The 21,718-nt window shown below is 47.1% G+C and overlaps 1 protein-coding gene across 11 annotated transcripts; it reads left to right on the top strand.

Annotated features, from left to right (window-relative positions):
- Positions 1-1,854: 1,854 nt before the first annotated feature.
- LOC144094326 (uncharacterized) lies at positions 1,855-5,929 on the top strand. Of its 11 annotated transcripts, none has more exons than XR_013306488.1 (7): positions 1,855-2,328; positions 2,638-2,700; positions 2,993-3,058; positions 3,859-4,035; positions 4,259-4,321; positions 4,407-5,352; positions 5,461-5,929. XR_013306488.1 is itself a non-coding variant. In XM_077628277.1 (7 exons), the coding sequence occupies exons 1-7, from the start codon at positions 2,302-2,304 to the stop codon at positions 4,917-4,919; spliced, it is 825 nt and encodes a 274-aa protein (XP_077484403.1). In that variant the 5' UTR covers positions 1,855-2,301; the 3' UTR covers positions 4,920-5,929. The 11 variants fall into 11 exon arrangements, 10 of the variants coding, with proteins under 10 accessions (XP_077484403.1, XP_077484402.1, XP_077484401.1 ...); XM_077628277.1 differs by having other exon boundaries at positions 3,859-3,906; positions 3,988-4,035; positions 4,262-4,321; positions 4,407-5,929; XM_077628276.1 differs by having other exon boundaries at positions 3,859-3,906; positions 3,988-4,035; positions 4,407-5,929.
- Positions 5,930-21,718: the final 15,789 nt, after the last annotated feature.

Raw genomic sequence — 21,718 nt, 5'->3', positions numbered from 1 at the left:
ATATTCAGTGCAGTTATGTGCTGTGAGTATAAACTGAAATGGAACACTGTAAGGAGCAAAATATAGTGTAAGTGCAAAAGGGATCAATATCTTTGAGTGTTAGTTTGAGGAAAGATTTTGCCAAGCATTGACAAGTCCTCGGAGCACATGTGCTAGCCACGTATGAAAAATTTTCATTGTAGAACATATTTTCTACTTTTTTGATGAATGCAGTTGCAAGTGATCACTGGGCTGATCCATCCATTTATTCACTCTTGTCCTGATTGCACTGTCATATTTTTGAAAATGAAGGTAGTACATTGACTGTAATATGTAGGTGCGAGTTTGAGTGCCTTTCATCGAATGAAATTGGCTGTTATGCATTGTGGTGATGCTTTTCATTTGCAGGCACCCTCCTCCACAACACATTGACGACGACGAGAAGGGAGATTCAGCAACCTTCTCAGGCACCAGCAAGTGTCCAGAGGCAACAAGCGACACATCACTCAGAGAAGGTAGCGACAAAAATGCATAAGCCTTTGTCACGCATGAACATAACTTGACTTATTTATCTTGAATTGGAGTGAGTTTTAGGAATGACCTGAACCCACAGCCATGCTCAATGTAATCTTGCTGACAAGGCAGTGTTGCTGCCCTTTTATTGTTGCTTAAACTGTTATAGTCAGACGACTTAACATATTTGCCCTTAATAAAAATTTATAACTAGACTAATGAAGACATTTTTTTCAGGTTGCCTTCCAGTCACCGAAGTGCAAAGAAAGGCAGCTGAACAAAGTGGAGCCACCAGTGGACGACTTCGAAATTACTCTCGAAAGACCTCTGTGCAACCTCAACTTCGGAAAGCTGCTTGGAAGTGAGCGAGCAGTGGATAAGCTCAGCCTTACCATGACCTCTGCAAAAAAATTGAAGCTGCCACAAGGGAGCAAAGAAACTGTGCCGAGTGGTTTTCCCACCGCAAGGGCAGCATAACTGCTTCATTGTTCAAAGATGTTTGCCGTTCCAAACGGCTGAATTGCGAGTCATTAATGAAGAGAATACTTAATGACAACTGCATTACCAGCCTTGTCATGCAGTATGGCATAAATTATGAGCAGTTAGCGAAACAGCGTGCTCTTGCTGCTTTTCAAACAAAGCATATAAATTGCAGACTCGAAGATTGCGGTTTGATGATTCATCCAAGGTATCCGTATCTTGGGTGTAGTCCAGACGGTTTGCTTGTCTGCGATTGCCACCCCCCAGCACTTTTAGAGGTTAAATGCCTATATAGCTTGCGGCATGTACATCCGGACGAATTAATTAAGGAGGGGCAATGCAAGGCAGATTTTTGTTTAGATTCTGCAGGTGTACTAAAGGCAGCACATAAATACCACTACCAAGTTCAGGCACAGCTGCATTTGAACCTGGTACGGAGCACTGTTTGCTACCTGTACTTGCATGTAGACCAAGGGGGAGCATTGATTCCAGTCAAGAGAGATGAAGGATTCATGGAAACCCACATTAATAATCTTGAAAGCTTTTTTGAGAGCATAATATTGCCTAGGCTGTGAAGGGAGTCGGTTGGTAAATTTACGAGGACAACTTAAGTCTCAGCTGGACAATGCCTTTATGGTGCAGTGGATATAACCAAGGCTGATGATGCACAGCAGGAACTTCCTCCTCCTTGCACAGCTGTCTCCTGAAGATGCAGCGGCTATAGAGTGCACTGTTAGTGATGCCTGTGTTCTGCATTTTTTGCTTTCTTAGCATGTTAATCGCACGTTAGCATTTGAAATAAATGAGTCAAGCCCTAACAATATTGGGATTGAAGCTGAACCTTTATTGTTCTTGCGATTTTACCGAGGGCTGCTGGGAGAGGGAGAAAGTACTCTCGAACCGCGCGCTTCTCCAGCCTGCCACGGTGGCCAACTGGCTGCGGGCTGTTACATCGCCGGCTCTTGCCTTCTCGGCGTAGCTTGTTCACAGATATCCGCACCTTATCGTGATTTTCTCGCCCTTCGCAACTAATGCCGCGATGCCGTACTCGGCGCGAACTTCATCTGGTCAGCACTGCGTAGTCGTCGGCTGTGGCAACAACCAGCGTAAAAGGAAAAACATTGCCGATAGCACTTGCGCCAAGCATGCTGTGTCCAGGTCTCAGTGCGGGTGTGACATGTTCATGTTGCACCGATTTCCCGTCGATCCCGAGTTGAATCGTCAGTGGAAGTCGCTGGTTAACAGAAAGGACTTTCCCCAACTACAAACTCGTGCGTCTGTTCCCTGCATTTCGTCGATGGCAAGCGAACGGAGCAAAACCCACTGCCCATGCTGAATCTCGGCTACGAGCGAAAGGCGAGTACAATTATTGTCGTTTTACGTATTGTAAACATGCAATTTGCATGCTGCAGAGCTTTAAATGTTTATTATGCTGCATTTTGCGTGCGTAAAAGCACGGACAGCATTTGTCACTTTTTTTTTCCATTGCTTGCTCCATCACCGGGCACGTTTAGCGACAGCGGTGCGATATGCGCTGGTTGGCCACAGATTGAACTTAAAACGTTGTCGATAACGTAAATGTGCAGCTTCACAACTTCACCACCGCCATATGTGATGTACAAGAGCGCTTTTTATTTCCGTTAATGGAAATAATAATCGTTTCAGGTCATCCACGGCCGCAGACGCCTGATGCGCGATGACCGTGGTCCACCACCTGTCAAACGAAAGGTCAGATTGTTGAGTCTGTACATGGAAATGCTGGAACTCACGTTACATTTGATGGGAATAACGCGCTACACAAGGAAAAACAACAACTGAAACGACGACGCTTGGACAAGCGCCCTCGTTTAGTTGTCGTTTTTACTCGTGTAGCGGGTTATTCCCATCAAAGTCCAAGCGCCGTCGTTTCACTTGTTGTTTTTCCTTGTGTTACGCGTTATTCCCATCAAATGTACAACCAACTAGCCCACATTGCTGTCTTGCTAGCTGTTGCTCACGTTACAGTTGTTTCGCATTTTAGAGACAAGAAAGCCCAAGTGACGAGTCCGAAGCATCTGATGCAGTTCAGCAGACGCCACCGCACAATGTAAGAAATGCGCATTTATTATTTCACAATATTGTGAACATTTATCGGGGTTCTACAGGAGCGGGCTGAAATACGGACAGGTGGCAAGGTGTTTCAAAGCAATAAAAACACAGCAGTCTCAAACATTCGGTTCAGACGAATGCACAGCTGTGAAATTCGAGCAAGAAATGAGACTCTTGTACAAAAAAATACAGAACAGCAATTTCACAAACGCGAGTCTTCTAGAAAGATCATACAGTGCAACAAAGGCATCAAGTACCATATGCAGTTATACATTGGCAGACAGATGGCTTTACGCACGTATCTATGCTGATGCCACCATGTAAAGCAGAGAAAAGAAATTGTGTGGTGCACTGGCTTTCAGAGCTCATGATTTTGCATATTGTGCAATTTGTTGCCTAAACAGAGTGTAGCAATGTGAGGGAAATTTTCCCAAAATATTTGAGCATGCAAAAGGCCCTATGCAGAGTGACGTCTGGAGCAGCACACTCACGTATGGCACACAAAAGGTGTGATGCATTTGTCATGTCATTTGCACTGAACCAGTCTCAACAAGCTATGACTGTTTTAGTGAAGGCAGAGTTATTGTACGGAGAAGCTTGTTAAGCATCATCACATGCTAGATAATTTGAGATCAGGGTTATTTGCACTGTTTCATAACATGTCTCATCCAACACACAAGATTCCACAGCAAGCCTGTCCTCAATCAGCAAACACAGTGTTAGTGTGCATTCACTATTTGATGCTTTGCAATGTGCTGAAAAAGTAGACTCACAGCTAATGTACTTCTCTGTTGGCAGGTTGTTTGTATCGGACATCACTCGGTCAGCCTGCCTTTCAGCCACGGAGTGAGTGTAACTATGCATGCTCTCATCATTCCTTTGTTGCTGAAGCTAAATTGCAGCCATCTGTTGCACTTTCTTTTACAGGTTATCAGCAATGTTCAAGATGCCTTTGCAACCAGCAACAAACTAGATGTAAGCATGCATGCACATACAGGTCCACTACATACTGAAATAGGCCATTTTTGCCATTCTTGTATTTGTCTGCCAGCAAGTTGTTAGACTCTCATGGCTATAACTATCAAATCTGTATTAATTTCCAAACACGAGCTTGCTATGCAGCAGTAAACTGGATATAAGCTTGCATACTGTCCGAGCTTCCAGACTGTCGTTTCTGATGTTGCCTGTTTTTTTCTAGCAGGTCTCATTGAAAACTGATGCTGCTTCGTCTCGCCTGGACGCTAGCTTTGAAGAAACAACTGTGAGTGCTCATACAAAGTTCACATTTCCAACCAAGACAACCTGCATTGCCTTCGTGTTTTTCTTTTCCTGTATTTCTCCGATAGATGGCCGCTGACCAACAGAACAGCAGTTTGTCATGGGAAGAAACAGAAATGAAGGTAATTTATAAGAAAATGGATCCTCAAAACAAGATACAAGATTGTTTATTATTTCAGGTGGAGAAGAAAGACAACTCTACACAGTGGGAATTGGAGGAACCAGTCCAAGACCACACATATGCAGACACAAAAGACAGTTCAAACACTCCTCTTACAATTAGAAGCATTCATTTTCAGTACTTAACGCCACAAGACGTACACTTCTACACTGGCATCCCGTTTGATGCTTTTAATAAGCTCATTCTTTTACTGAGGGCCAATGGCACAAAAGTAGGGGGAATATTGAGTTTAGAACAACAGCTGTTGCTCACACTTATGAGACTAAGACTTGGGCTCCTCTGTGGGGACCTTGCAAGAAGATTCGGCATTTCAATTGCGACAGTGTCAACAATATTCTCAAGTATGATGTCCACCTTGGCTAAAGTAATGGAAGACATAGTGGTGTGGCTGCCTCAGTAAGTAGTTTATGACAGTATGCCGTACACCTTTGTGAAGAATGGCTACGACCGCACAACATGAATATTTGACTGCACTGAGGCGTGGTTGCAAAGACCCAAGAAATTAATGGCAAGGGCACAGAGCTACAGTGCATACAAAGGGTCAAATACTATCAAGTTTTTGACAGTCATAGCGTTTAATGGGCTAATCATGTTTGTGTCAGATGTATATGGTGGAAGGGCCTCCGATAAATACATAGTTCGGACATGTGGCGTGGAGGACTATTTACTGTCAGGCGATGAAATTATGGCAGATCGTGGCAGATTATGGCAGATTATTATTTCCATTAACGGAAATAAAAAGCGCTCTTGTACATCACATATGGCGGTGGTGAAGCTTGAGCCACATTTTGAAGCACAAGGAATCCGCATGAATGTGCCGGCCTTCACCAGAGGTATGTAGACTGTTCTCTACATTGCAAGCTTTCATGCACCTCTGGGTTTGAAATGCTCATATTTGTTGTCTTTCTGGGTTTGAAATGCTCATATTTGTTGTCTTTTAGGAAAGAGTCAACTGTCTGAACAAGAAGTGACAAAAACCAGGCGAATTGCCTCACTGCACATCCATGTGGAACGCGCTATCAATCGGATAAAGACATCGAATTTTTAAGCAGGCTTTGCCTATCAAGTCAAGGAAGCATATCAACACGATTGTTTTCGTTTGTGCTGGCCTGTGCAATCTGAAGGGCCCTCTGATCAAAGACCAGCAAGAACAATAAAGGTTCAGCTTCAATCCCAATATTGTTAGGGCTTGACTCATTTATTTCAAATGCTAACGTGCGATTAACATGCTAAGAAAGCAAAAAATGCAGAACACAGGCATCACTAACAGTGCACTCTATAGCCGCTGCATCTTCAGGAGACAGCTGTGCAAGGAGGAGGAAGTTCCTGCTGTGCATCATCAGCCTTGGTTATATCCACTGCACCATAAAGGCATTGTCCAGCTGAGACTTAAGTTGTCCTCGTAAATTTACCGACTCCCTTCACAGCCTAGGCAATATTATGCTCTCAAAAAAGCTTTCAAGATTATTAATGTGGGTTTCCATGAATCCTTCATCTCTCTTGACTGGAATCAATGCTCCCCCTTGGTCTACATGCAAGTACAGGTAGCAAACAGTGCTCCGTACCAGGTTCAAATGCAGCTGTGCCTGAACTTGGTAGTAGTATTTATGTGCTGCCTTTAGTACACCTGCAGAATCTAAACAAAAATCTGCCTTGCATTGCCCCTCCTTAATTAATTCGTCCGGATGTACATGCCGCAAGCTATATAGGCATTTAACCTCTAAAAGTGCTGGGGGGTGGCAATCGCAGACAAGCAAACCGTCTGGACTACACCCAAGATACGGATACCTTGGATGAATCATCAAACCGCAATCTTCGAGTCTGCAATTTATATGCTTTGTTTGAAAAGCAGCAAGAGCACGCTGTTTCGCTAACTGCTCATAATTTATGCCATACTGCATGACAAGGCTGGTAATGCAGTTGTCATTAAGTATTCTCTTCATTAATGACTCGCAATTCAGCCGTTTGGAACGGCAAACATCTTTGAACAATGAAGCAGTTATGCTGCCCTTGCGGTGGGAAAACCACTCGGCACAGTTTCTTTGCTCCCTTGTGGCAGCTTCAATTTTTTTTGCAGAGGTCATGGTAAGGCTGAGCTTATCCACTGCTCGCTCACTTCCAAGCAGCTTTCCGAAGTTGAGGTTGCACAGAGGTCTTTCGAGAGTAATTTCGAAGTCGTCCACTGGTGGCTCCACTTTGTTCAGCTGCCTTTCTTTGCACTTCGGTGACTGGAAGGCAACCTGAAAAAAATGTCTTCATTAGTCTAGTTATAAATTTTTATTAAGGGCAAAGATGTTAAGTCGTCTGACTATAACAGTTTAAGCAACAATAAAAGGGCAGCAACACTGCCTTGTCAGCAAGATTACATTGAGCATGGCTGTGGGTTCAGGTCATTCCTAAAACTCACTCCATTTCAAGATAAATAAGTCAAGTTATGTTCATGCGTGACAAAGGCTTATGCATTTTTGTCGCTACCTTCTCTGAGTGATGTGTCGCTTGTTGCCTCTGGACACTTGCTGGTGCCTGAGAAGGTTGCTGAATCTCCCTTCTCGTCGTCGTCAATGTGTTGTGGAGGAGGGTGCCTGCAAATGAAAAGCATCACCACAATGCATAACAGCCAATTTCATTCGATGAAAGGCACTCAAACTCGCACCTACATATTACAGTCAATGTACTACCTTCATTTTCAAAAATATGACAGTGCAATCAGGACAAGAGTGAATAAATGGATGGATCAGCCCAGTGATCACTTGCAACTGCATTCATCAAAAAAGTAGAAAATATGTTCTACAATGAAAATTTTTCATACGTGGCTAGCACATGTGCTCCGAGGACTTGTCAATGCTTGGCAAAATCTTTCCTCAAACTAACACTCAAAGATATTGATCCCTTTTGCACTTACACTATATTTTGCTCCTTACAGTGTTCCATTTCAGTTTATACTCACAGCACATAACTGCACTGAATATGCAGCTCTAACTTAGAAAGCAATCATCTCTTTCATAAGGAGCACTGCAAAACGGGACTAAACACATACAGCGGTGAACTTTTTTTACATTAAAAGCAGCATTCATTCTCTTCCAGATAGAAAAATTTGCTCATGTACACATGTACATGAGCAAATTTTTTTCTTATGAGCCGGAGTTCTCAAAAATGGCTTCTCTTCCCTTGGAAAGAAATGAAGATTCCATTATTCGTGTTCTGTGTTACCGACAATAAGAAAATTTGTCGTCCAGCCAGCCATTCCACAGAATTCAAACAGGTTCATGATTTTTCTCATTCACATATGCTTGCAAACATATTTTTCTTGGAATGTGAAATATCTTCAACATATGAAAATTGTTTTCTCCTCTGTCTGCGAAAATGACTGGCTTCCAAAATGAGCTGCATGTGCATTCCATATAAAGTACATAAGCTCTATATCTTAGATTAGTTTTCACTCATTAGTGTCCATGGTCCTCATTGTGCAACTGAACTTCTAGAAACTAATGACTTTGATCACTTGCCACTTCCTTGTTGTAGAGCCTTACTCGTACTATATGCAGCAAGTGACAATGTTACCTGACAGTGAATACCAGCAAAGCACACTCATATTACTACACGGGCAACCAGCTTGTTTAATAGATGTGTGTCATCTCAGCAATACTCACCAGGAATACTGAAGAGCTCGCCATAAGGTGACTTCTTGATGTGGGTGGTCTGCGAGTTCTTCTTTGCTTGCAAAATGCTTGACCTTTCGGGTCGGCCTTGGGTGCTGCATGCTTGCGGGGTCCACCGTTGACCTCTTAAGATTGAAGGACATGGAATTGAGAAGGGCCGGCTCAACATTTCTCTTTGTGCCCCGATTCCAAGCTGCCGCCTTGTCGGTACATGAGATGCCAGTGATGCCTAGCTGGACGCCCATATCTAGCTTCCACAACAGGGCACCAATATGGTTACAAACACGTGCTTTTCCGGCCATGCAAGAACAACCAGCAGTCACCACTTGACCATTCTTCCGCACACAGGCCCATGGCGACCATGGTATTTTGTTTACTGCCTGAGAGGGTCGCACATCGGCCTTCACATACACAATATCAGCAGCTGCTTCGTGACTCAGCACCCGGCCCACCAAACCGCACTGCAGCTGGTTATAAGAGTCCAGGCTTTTGTACGCCTCTGCCTCTTTAAGATCACAGGCCTTTGATCTAATCAAGTAGCATACAATATGAGCGCTTGTTATGCTTGGTCAGAGTTTGGTGTCATCTGTCCACTGCTGCACGAGCAGGGGATGAGCATGGGTGTCACCATCTGAAAAAAAAAGACGCCATGCAAAGGACATTAAAATAAACATACCTCCAAAGGCCGGCAAAAGGGCATTGGGCGCTACAGCTCTTGAGATATGTACGATCATGAGTTCACTGTAGTGCTGCCATAATATGGATCCCACAGTTGTTTTTGCCTTCTTGAAATTTGAGCAGTGCAAAACACACGATAATGCTGGTTAACTGCCCGAATACAAGGCACACAAGTCCAATCGCAAAGCACATATAATATAGTTGGTTTGGTTTATGGGGGTTTAACGTCCCAAAGCGACTCAGGCTATGAGAGACGCCGTAGTGAAGGGCTCCGGAAATTTCGACCACCCGGGGTTCTTTAACGTGCACTGACATCGCACAGTACAGTACACGGGCCTCTAGAATTTCGCCTCCATCGATATTCGACCGCCGCGGCCGGGATCGAACCCGCGTCTTTCGGGCCGGCAGCTGAGCGCCGTAACCACTCAGCCACCGCGGCGGCACATATAGTTGCGCAAAATACTCTGAGGCAACAGGAGTTGGCGACCTTACACATATTTCGGCAACTGGGCAGACTATCAACTAACACTGCCTCGCACATAATCAAATTGCGCGCTCACGGCTGCGTGCGCTCGTGCAGCCTACGTACGAGGCGTGAAGGGTCTACCTATCTCGTTCTTTTCAACTTTCTGTTTCGTGACGCACCGAGCGAGTTCCACATTGCGGTGGTGTGGCTATGTGGGACGCGGCCGACAACGGGAAAGAGCACGCGTACTGACGAAGCTAATTCTAAGGATTTACATGTAGTAGAACGTACGGTACACGTCAGATGCGGCCAAAGATGAACTGTGCGGGATTGCCGGAGCCCTCGCGAGCAAGTTCGGAACGCCAGCCCATCGGTGGCAGAAGGCAGCGCGGATCTCCGACGACGCCGCTGTCAGCGGACTGCCGGTTCTTCATTCCGCTGAGTGTCAGGTGGCCCGCGGTAACTTACAAAGGCTGTAACACGCTAGGCAGCCGTTAAAAAACAATATCTATTTGTTTACTACGGTTATTCAGCATTTTAGTAGTATGTAGCACACACACTCACCGATCGTGATCGTTTGCTCCGTCGATGCAATAACGGCCGGTTGGTTCCCTTGACCACCAGCGCTTCAAGCCGCTTGCGCCATTCAAAATGCACAGGTATACGGCTTCAAGCTCACCACTGCTACGTTTCGGCAGATTTATTTTGCGAGCGGGTGCCGGCAGAACGACGAGCTGCACTCCAACACACGCTGAGACGCAACGCAGCCCAAGCAGCCGAAGCCAAAAGTAACAGCCCGTAGCGGCAGCGCCGCTACGCGGCGCTGGGGTCTAGAAATATGGCAGCCCCCAGGTATCGAAACTGAAATCGTGTATACACGATTTCAGTTTCGATACCTGGGGGCTGCCATATTTCTAGACCCCAGCGCCGCGTAGCGGCGCTGCCGCTACGGGCTGTTACTTTTGGCTTCGGCTGCTTGGGCTGCGTTGCGTCTCAGCGTGTGTTGGAGTGCAGCTCGTCGTTCTGCCGGCACCCGCTCGCAAAATAAATCTGCCGAAACGTAGCAGTGGTGAGCTTGAAGCCGTATACCTGTGCATTTTGAATGGCGCAAGCGGCTTGAAGCGCTGGTGGTCAAGGGAACCAACCGGCCGTTATTGCATCGACGGAGCAAACGATCACGATCGGTGAGTGTGTGTGCTACATACTACTAAAATGCTGAATAACCGTAGTAAACAAATAAATATTGTTTTTTAACGGCTGCCTAGCGTGTTACAGCCTTTGCTGCCTAGCGTGTTACAGCGTGGTGCGCGGGCAACAACCTCTTCAGTAACAGCGCGCAGGACCGGCGTTCATAGCAACGGTGGGCAATGCGGGAACCACGACCATGCTCATGAAATACTGCGACTGTGCTTGTGCAGGTTTGTCAGACACACCACGGCGTTATGCTTGCTGGTTTTGACGCATACGTTTAAGAGCAGACTTCCGGAAATATCTGCCGACGATTCTCAATCCAATCTCAGCTCCCGACATTGTCACTGTATTGATATATCTTTTAACCTATGCTCACGCTGACAAAAAGTATGATGTCATAAAGAGCATGCGTGCCAGATGAACCGCATTTGCCGTTCGCCGCACTAAAAAAATTTTCGAACCTTTAATTTTTTTCAAACGGTCAAGGCACAGCGCACGCCGGCCAGTGGCTGCATGATTGCAGCGCGAATAAATGCATTGCAGCCGCTACAATATTCAACATTTCTTTAAAATATGCCCACTTGTGATGCTTCGCGTTTCTTCCTCTTCGTCGATGCTTCCTGCATGTTTCGCCGGGAAGAATGGCGGTTCACAGCGAATTGCCGAACAGAGCGAACAGCGGCGCCGCGAAGCAGTTCGCGAGCTTTCGTTTCACATGCATCGCCGCTGAGGCTGTTTTTACAACAAATCCGACTAGGGCGGGGCCTCGACTGTTTTCACGTACTAGACGTCGGCAGCCCTGATAAAGGCGTCACGGTTTTTCAAAAAAAAAAAGAAACAAAGTAACGCGCCTTAATTGTCTGCAACTTTTCGCGCCGTTTTGCCAAGCAACGAGCCTCGTCTGCAACGTTTCGCGCCGTTTTGCCAACTTCTCGCGTAGCGATGAGCGACGATCCTGAAAGGCAGAAGCTCGTTCTGCGACGCTACAGTGACGTTATTGATTGCTGGAGGGTGCCTCTGCGTCGGTAAATAAAAAGGCACGCATGACAGGGCTAGGCAGTGCGTGGTATATATGCCCTCGACTGGCGTGTTACATTTCACTCGTGGCCGGGAAATGTTCCCGGCCCGGATTATCAACTGGCAACGAGCGATAAACCACGGTAACGTCTGCGTTATCCGCCCCCCCCCCCCCCCCCCCCTGTATAGGCCATGTCGGTTGTCTGGAAGCTGGAGCCATTCGACGTGGGTAAGTCGGATTAGACCGAGTATCGTGAACGGGTGGAACTGTACTTCGCAGCGAACGACATCGCTGAAGCGAAGACTTCAGTGTTTCTGACGTGCTGTACTGGATCAGAAACGTGTTGTCTTTCACTTAATTGTGGCCGGGAAATGTTCCCGGCCCATATTATCACAGCTACCTCAGCAATTTGCAAGGCGGCTGCTGGCACGGATATCTAAAATCTTTAAATGATTTGCTCCAATTTGAGAGGTCTCTGGCTGCTCGCCACGAGAAATAGGGAGTTTGCACGAAAGCCGGCGGCGCTATGCATTCTGGGTAGTCCGCCATTTTGTCGTCCTTGATAGCAGCCGACGCACCCAGGCCAGGCAGCAGTGTTTTTTGTCCGAGTGCCGTATCGTCTTCTACAGTCATCAAAACTAACAAGGGGTTGCATATTCGCCGTCCCGGCGTGCTTTGAAGATGTCGGCAGTTTCGTCAGAGACCTACGTGTCGACTCTGTGCCCGAAAGACTGGGCGCGCTACGAGGAGAAAACAAAACAGTGCGGCGTGGACGCATTCACGCTACGCGCGGATGACTGCACTGTCGATTTCAACTTGTGGCCGCCCGTCGACATCGCCGATATTCACGAATTTCTAGTTCTGAGAACTGTGTACCAGTAAAATATGCGCATTCGGTCAAATATCTTGGCCTGATCTTCGACAGCGATCTCTCTTGGAACTCGCACCTTTCTTTTGTTTGCCAAAGGCTTCGTGCTGTATCGTGTGTCCTGTATAACATCAGATATTTTATGCCTTTTTCTGTCCGTAAATGTGTTGCACATGCTCTAGCCTATAGTGTACTTAGGTACGGAATTACTGTTTATGGTCATTGCACGGTTCGCTGGCAACACAGGGTGAATTCGCTTTTGCGTTTGCTTCTAAAGAATATTGCTTACGACCTGTCCATTGGTAATGACATTGATATTTTTAGAAGACTAAAGCTTCCAAGTTTTAACTCTTTATTAACAGAAACTATTGTGCTAAAACACTTCTGGTACAGTCAGTTCACCGTTCCATATGTTCCTGCTCGGGATTTAAGACCAAAATACCGCTATTGCATTCTTCGCTCCTCAACCCGGTACGGAAAGCGCACACGCCATTACTATGTACCTGCCTGTTTCAATAGCTTGCCACCTACTGTACTCCGCATGAAAACTAAATACACCCTGAAAAAAACTTTGCGGTATGTCTCCGCGCTGCTTCCTGCCCCGTAGTTATTTCATCTATTTACTGTATTAATTTCAAATTACTGTAATCTCTCTTGATGTTGTAATAGTTATATATTTGTTTCACTATGTTTGGTGACCTTTTTCCTTTTTGCAAAGTTCATTGCAACGTCTCTATTTTCCTTTGTTTTGTCAACCGTTCGCTGTCTGCCAGGCGCTGCCACTCAAGCCCTTTGAGGCTTTGGTAGGCCTGATTTATGTTGTCTGGCAATTGACATGAATAAAAGTTCTATCTATCTATCTATCTATCTATCTATCTATCTATCTATCTATCTATCTATCTATCTATCTATCTATCTATCTATCTATCTATCTATCTATCTATCTGTCTGTCTGTCTGTCTGTCTGTCTGTCTGTCTGTCTGTCTGTCTGTCTGTCTGTCTGTCTGTCTGTCTGTCTGTCTGTCTGTCTGTCTGTCCTGTCTGTCTGTCTGTCTGTCTGTCTGTCTGTCTGTCTGTCTGTCTGTCTGTCTGTCTGTCTGTCTGTCTGTCTGTCTGTCTGTCTGTCTGTCTGTCTGTCTGTCTGTCTGTCTGTCTGTCTGTCTGTCTGTCTGTCTGTCTGTCTGTCTGTCTGTCTGTCTGTCTGTCTGTCTGTCTGTCTGTCTGTCTGTCTGTCTGTCTGTCTGTCTGTCTGTCTGTCTGTCTGTCTGTCTGTCTGTCTGTCTGTCTGTCTGTCTGTCTGTCTGTCTGTCTATCTATCTATCTATCTATCTATCTATCTATCTATCTATCTATCTATCTATCTATCTATCTATCTATCTATCTATCTATCTATCTATCTATCTATCTATCTATCTATCTATCTATCTATCTATCTATCTATCTATCTATCTATCTATCTATCTATCTATCTATCTATCTATCTATCTATCTATCTATCTATCTATCTATCTATCTATCTATCTATCTATCTAGTTTTGTTACTCGGCAGCAGCTTAAGGCCGAAAAAGCTTTGAAGGGCACAACTTCCTCACAAGTGGATGGGTACGCGAGCCATGCATGAAAACGGTCGTAGCCGACACAGTGATACTCAAAACACAGGTAAGGACATAAAACCTTTTTTTTTTTTCCGTGAAGTACTAATTCCTTTCGTCCGCCGTTGTCATTTGCGCCCAGGTGAACCACTCGCAAAGTTTGAAGAAGCCACCCGTGGACGTGTGGGTCCTCGCAGAAAGCGACGGTCACATTGTGTCGGCTCACTGTACCTGCATGGCCGACAACGGAGAGGCCTGCTCGCATGTTTGCTGCCCTGCTATTTTATGTGGAGTGTGGTGTGCGCGCACGTCAAGAACAATCCTGCACAGACGGCCCCAATGCCTGGCTGCCGGCCCACCGTCAAGACGATTGGTGTGCGCCCGGTGTCGGAAATGGACCTGTCGTCGTCGACCATGAAAGAACGCCGCCTTAACGACAAATCCGAGGGCGCAGACTGTGCGCCGAAACCATACCCACGACCAACAGTGCCGGCGCCCGACGGCCGCAGAATGTCAACAATTCTTTGCCTCGGTGATCGAGACGGGGCATCGACCGGCTGTGGCCAGCACAAATCCGCGGTACAGTGACCTGTATGTGCCTACAGTACGGCCTGTACGGCAGTCGGCCTGTCCTGTCTTCAATTTCTGCGCTTTGCTTTGGGTTCTGCTGGTGTAGCCCACAACAGCACAGTACACCATAACGCCAGCACTGTTGCACGCACGTACTACGCGAGCGTAATAAACCAACGTGCGCTTCCTGCGTCGGCTGCTACCAAGGACGACAAAATGGCGGACTACCCAGAATGCATAGCGCCCGCCGGCTTTCGTGGGCGGCGCTATGCATTCTGGGTAGTCCGCCATTTTGTCGTCCTTGGTAGCAGCCGACGCAGGAAGCGCACGTTGGTTTATTACGCTCGCGTAGTACGTGCGTTGCAACAGTGCTGGCGTTATGGTGTACTGTGCTGTTGTGGGCTACACCAGCAGAACCCAAAGCAAAGCGCAGAAATTGAAGACAGGACAGGCCGACTGCCGTACAGGCCGTACTGTAGGCACATACAGGTCACTGTACCGCGGATTTGTGCTGGCCACAGCCGGTCGCTGCCCCGTCTCGATCACCGAGGCAAAGAATTGTTGACATTCTGCGGCCGTCGGCGCCGGCACTGTTGGTCGTGGGTATGGTTTCGGCGCACAGTCTGCGCCCTCGGATTTGTCGTTAAGGCGGCGTTCTTTCATGGTCGACGACGACAGGTCATTTCCGACACCGGGCGCACACCAATCGTCTTGACGGTGGCCCGGCAGCCAGGCATTGGGGCCGTCTGTGCAGGATTGTTCTTGACGTGCGCGCACACCACACTCCACATAAAATAGCAGGGCAGCAACATGCGAGCAGGCCTCTCCGTTGTCGGCCATGCAGGTACAGTGAGCCGACACAATGTGACCGTCGCTTTCTGCGAGGACCCACACGTCCACGGGTGGCTTCTTCAAACTTTGCGAGTGGTTCACCTGGGCGCAATGACAACGGCGACGAAAGGAATTAGTACTTCACGGAAAAAAAAAAGGTTTTATGTCCTTACCTGTGTTTTGAGTATCACTGTGTCGGCTACGACCGTTTTCATGCATGGCTCGCGTACCCATCCACTTGTGAGGAAGTTGTTGCCCTTCCAAGCTTTTCTGGCCTTAAGCTGCTGCCGGAGTAACAAAACTAGATAGATAGATAGATAGATAGATAGATAGATAGATAGATAGATAGATAGATAGATAGATAGATAGATAGATAGATAGATAGATAGATAGATAGATAGATAGATAGATAGATAGATAGATAGATAGATAGATAGATAGATAGATAGATAGATAGATAGATAGATAGATAGATAGATAGATAGATAGATAGATAGATAGATAGATAGATAGATAGATAGATAGATAGATAGATAGATAGATAGATAGATAGATAGATTGATAGATAGATAGATAGATAGATAGATAGATAGATAGATAGATAGATAGATAGATAGATAGATAGATAGATAGATAGATAGATAGATAGATAGATAGATAGATAGATAGATAGATAGATAGATAGATAGATAGATAGATAGATAGATAGATAGATAGATAGATAGATAGATAGATAGATAGATAGATAGATAGATAGATAGATAGATAGATAGATAGATAGATAGATAGATAGATAGATAGATAGATAGATAGATAGATAGAATAGATAGATAGATAGATAGATAGATAGATAGATAGATAGATAGATAGATAGATAGATAGATAGATAGATAGATAGATAGATAGATAGATAGATAGATAGATAGATAGATAGATAGATAGATAGATAGATAGATAGATAGATAGATAGATAGATAGATAGATAGATAGATAGATAGATAGATAGATAGATAGATAGATAGATAGATAGAACTTTTATTCATGTCAATTGCCAGACAACATAAATCAGGCCTACCAAAGCCTCAAAGGGCTTTGAGTGGCAGCGCCTGGCAGACAGCGAACGTTGGCAAAACAAAGGAAAATAGAAACGTTGCAATGAACTTTGCAAAAAGGAAAAAGGTCACCAAACATAGTGAAACAAATATATAACTATTACAACATCAAGAGAGATTACAGTAATTTGAAATTAATACAGTAAATAGATGAAATAACTACGGGGCAGGAAGCAGCGCGGAGACATACCGCAAAGTTTTTTTCAGGGTGTATTTAGTTTTCATGCGGAGTACAGTAGGTGGCAAGCTATTGAAACAGGCAGGTACATAGTAATGGCGTGTGCGCTTTCCGTACCGGGTTGAGGAGCGAAGAATGCAATAGCGGTATTTTTGGTCTAAATCCCGAGCAGGAACATATGGAACGGTGAACTGACTGTACCAGAAGTGTTTAGCACAATAGTTTCTGTTAATAAAGAGTTTAAAACTTGGAAGCTTTAGTCTTCTAAAAATATCAATGTCATTACCAATGGACAGGGTCGTAAGCAATATTCTTTAGAAGCAAACGCAAAAGCGAATTCACCCTGTGTTGCCAGCGAACCGTGCAATGACCATAAACAGTAATTCCGTACCTAAGTACACTATAGGCTAGAGCATGTGCAACACATTTACGGACAGAAAAAGGCATAAATATCTGATGTTATACAGGACACACGATACAGCACGAAGCCTTTGGCAAACAAAAGAAAGGTGCGAGTTCCAAGAGAGATCGCTGTCGAAGATCAGGCCAAGATATTTGACCGAATGCGCATATTTTACTGGTACACAGTTCTCAGAACTAGAAATTCGTGAATATCGGCGATGTCGACGGGCGGCCACAAGTTGAAATCGACAGTGCAGTCATCCGCGCGTAGCGTGAATGCGTCCACGCCGCACTGTTTTGTTTTCTCCTCGTAGCGCGCCCAGTCTTTCGGGCACAGAGTCGACACGTAGGTCTCTGACGAAACTGCCGACATCTTCAAAGCACGCCGGGGACGGCGAATATGCAACCCTTGTTAGTTTTGATGACTGTAGAAGACGATACGGCACTCGTACAAAAAACACTGCTGCCTGGCCTGGGTGCGTCGGCTGCTATCAAGGACGACAATATGGCGGACTACCCAGAATGCATAGCGCCGCCGGCTTTCGTGCAACTCCCTATTTCTCGTGGCGAGCAGCCAGAGACCTCTCAAATTGGAGCAAATCATTTAAAGATTTTACATATCCGTGCCAGCAGCCGCCTTGCAAATTGCTGAGGTAGCTGTGATAATATGGGCCGGGAACATTTCCCGGCCACAATTAAGTGAAAGACAACACGTTTCTGATCCAGTACAGCACGTCAGAAACACTGAAGTCTTCGCTTCAGCGATGTCGTTCGCTGCGAAGTACAGTTCCACCCGTTCACGATACTCGGTCGAATCCGACTTACCCACGTCGAATGGCTCCAGCTTCCAGACAACAGACATGGCCTATACAGGGGGGGGGGGGGGGGGGGGGGGCGCGGATAACGCAGACGTTACCGTGGTTTATCGCTCGTTGCCAGTTGATAATCCGGGCCGGAACATTTCCCGGCCACGAGTGAAATGTAAACACGCCAGTCGAGGGCATATATACCACGCACTGCCTAGCCCTGTCATGCGTGCCTTTTTATTTACCGACGCAGAGGCACCCTCCAGTAATCAATAACGTCACTGTAGCGTCGCAGAACGAGCTTCTGCCTTTCAGGATCGTCGCTCATCGCTACGCGAGAAGTTGGCAAAACGGCGCGAAACGTTGCAGACGAGGCTCGTTGCTTGGCAAAACGGCGCGAAAAGTTGCAGACAATTAAGGCGCGTTACTTTGTTTCTTTTTTTTTTTGAAAAACCGTGACGCCTTTATCAGGGCTGCCGACGTCTAGTACGTGAAAACAGTCGAGGCCCCGCCCTAGTCGGATTTGTTGTAAAAAACAGCCTCAGCGGCGATGCATGTGAAACGAAAGCTCGCGAACCGCTTCGCGGCGCCGCTGTTCGCTCTGTTCGGCAATTCGCTGTGAACCGCCATTCTTCCCGGCGAAACATGCAGGAAGCATCGACGAAGAGGAAGAAACGCGAAGCATCACAAGTGGGCATATTTTTAAAGAAATGTTGAATATTGTAGCGGCTTGCAATGCATTTATTCGCGCTGCAATCATGCAGCCACTGGCCGGCGTGCGCTGTGCCTTGACCGTTTGAAAAAAAATTAAAGGTTCGAAAATTTTTTTTAGTGCGGCGAACGGCAAATGCGTTCATCTGGCACGCATCATCTGGCACGCATGCTCTTTATGACATCATACTTTTTGTCAGCGTGAGCATAGGTTAAAAGATATATCAATACAGTGACAATGTCGGGAGCTGAGATTGGATTGAGAATCGTCGGCAGATATTTCCGGAAGTCTGCTCTTAAACGTATGCGTCAAAACAAGCAAGCATAACGCCGTGGTGTGTCTGACAAACCTGCACAAGCACAGTCGCAGTATTTCATGAGCATGGTAGTGGTTCCCGCATTGCCCACCGTTGCTATGAACGCCGGTCCTGCGCGCTGTTACTGAAGAGGTTGTTGCTAACTGTACAAATTCCTGACTGCCATGGAGGAAATGCGGCTTGGATAGCGAGGGCCTCTCCTATGGTTTCCTTCCTCCGTGCTGACTGCAGTCGGCGTCGGCCGCTCGTAAAAATGGCCTGGAAACGCTGATTGGTCGATGAGATGCGCTTCTCCGTGACGTTTTTCTGCTTCTCCCTCGTTCTCAACCGGATGTGGGGTCGCCGCGCCTCTCTCGGCCTGTCCCTAGACGGCCTAGGGAATCGCTAGGTCCGGCCGTCTGCCGTGCTTGCGTGGTGCGCGGGCATTCGCTTCGTGAACCTAGGCGGCGGCGGGCGCGTTTCGGGAGTTGTCCAGGTATGGCTTTTTTGCGTGGTGCGCTCGTCGGCGACAGCCAGCTGAAATTTCTGTGCAGTTCTCGCTTACGGCTTTCGCCGTTAGTGAGAACATGCACTTTCAGCTTTAGCGGCCACGACGCAATCAGCCTAGCTGAAATGATTCGAGAGACATGCTTTCGGCACGCCGATTTTGTTGTCCTATATGTTGGCGGCAACGATCTCTACAGAGGGGATGACCCGCGAGAAATCGCCAGCCACATAAAGGTACGCATTTTATCTCAAATTTCGCTTCCAGCCACATAAAGGTAGGCATTTTATCTCAAATTTCGCTTCATGAAGTGCTGTACCGCTTACCTAGATGTCTTGCGCATTCCAGGACCTCGTTTTGCTGCTGCAGGAGAACGTTGCCAGTGTCATGCTGGTCTTCAAAGTCTTGCACGCCATTTCGATGAGCCACGTAAGGCGCAATTTGAGGACCGCCGGCGTCGCCAGCTGAACCGCCGTCTGTCAGCCACGCTGAAGCGCTTGTCGGGCGTGCACATTCTCAACCCGAGGTAAGGGTTGAACAACATTTTCGCAAGTTTTCTCGAGCAGAACTCACCAAATTGCGGCGCTTGTAACGTAACTTTTTTTGCAGCATCGTTTCCTGGATGCTTCTGGCAAGCCGATGCTGTCCTTGTTTGCCGCAGACCGATATCACGTGGCGAGAGACCGGGGCATCGACCAGATGTCAAAGATTATCGTCGGCTTCAAGGGCAAGACCAGGAGAGGTGTACGTCGTGCACCGGTGTCGTCGGTGCGGAGCCAAAGGGCACAAGACGGACCACTGCTGGGCCTACTGCTCACCGCGCCGCCACGCCGCTGCAGGTCCGCGCTTGAAGTGCTCCTGCAAACGGCCCTTTTTAGGGCCACCTCATTGTTTCCTGGCAGATCGCGAGCGTCCCGTTTCGTGCCCGTATTCCCTCTCTGTCGAAATCGACGCCAGACATCAAAATCGCGCGGTGTGAGCTAGTAAATCGCTGGTAGAGACAAAAACTCGTGCTTGTATACAGACTTACCCATCTCCAGTGCGCCTTTGTTTATTTCCGTAGGCACTACTCGCGCTTTGTAGAAATCGACGCCAGCCGCGAAATTTTACATGTTAGACCTCGCTACAGCATTAGCGCAGCGTGCCTTCGTCTCTTTACGTTCTAACTTTTATGCAGCGCACCTTTGTTTGCTCGTTACTTTTGTTATTTTCAGTCGTTTCCTGAATCCGTCCAAAGAGCCGGGCTAAATGGATGATTATGGAACCACATGGCGATTGCACTGCATACAGCACGACTTTGGTCCCTGTGTTTTTAAATAAAAACATCAGATGTCGAAGATCATGGTCGTGTCCGAGGATGGCTTCCACAGCTGGGGCCTAACCATAGGGACCGCACACGCTTGGTCGTCGTTGCCAAGTGGAGAGGCCCAAGATGGCTGGCATCCTTAATAAAGATCCCTTCTCGGGGCCGCTTTAGTGTTTCCTGGCAGATCACGCGCTTTCCACCCTGTGCACATGCTCTCATTTCCAATTAAAAAGGTCCTTTAAACCCTGCAGAAGGCATGAATTAGCAAGTGCTAATAACAAGATGTTGCATGGTACTTGAACAACAGCGGCTACAATGACCAAGGTGAAGAAGGACTGCGAGTTACACGGAAATAAAAAATGGTTGGGGGTGCCCACATAACAAGCTGGAATGATTGGGCAGGACTCCTAGTTAATTGCATTTGGAAGAGAAAGACAAGGTTTAATTTTGCAGTGTAAAGGCGCGCTCACATTAGCGGGAAAACGCGCAACGCTGGACGTTTTCCGCGTGCCGCTTCCCGCGCAAGCCGGTTTTTCTCCCGCGGACAGCCTGCTCTGCCGTCCCGCGGAGCGATGGGTTCGGTACCTATTTTTCCCGTGCCGGTGACCAGAACAGCCAGTGGGCGCCGACCGTGAACCGTGACGTCGGTCCCAGTTCAGTGACCCCGTCGGCGGAGGCGGAGGCTGCGCGCGTCCGGCCGGCCGGGCACTCGGCGGCTGCTTAGCCAGGGCGACGGGAGGGGAGCTAGCAGGGTGCGCTTTCCAGTCTTCTCTAGTGTCACGTGACTATCCCCTTCTCTTTCTGCTCGTTCGGGTCCTCCCTCAGCGCCTCCTCTCTCCACATTCCAAGACAACCGCAGCGAGGAAAACGCGCGCAGTGTGAGCGTCATTCTGAGGAGCTGCGAGGCAGCGTCGACGTTGACGCTGTGCCGGCGCAAGAAGCTTCCCGCTAGTGTGAGCGCGCCTTAAGCTTGCTTCTCTAGAATGAACAGAGAACGTTGCCTCGCACTG

Source organism: Amblyomma americanum, chromosome 6 (genome assembly GCF_052857255.1).
Source record: "Amblyomma americanum isolate KBUSLIRL-KWMA chromosome 6, ASM5285725v1, whole genome shotgun sequence".
Taxonomy (NCBI): Eukaryota; Metazoa; Arthropoda; class Arachnida; order Ixodida; family Ixodidae; genus Amblyomma; species Amblyomma americanum.
The sequence above is the reverse complement of the archived record's forward strand: the minus strand, read 5'-3'. Positions and strand labels throughout refer to the sequence as shown.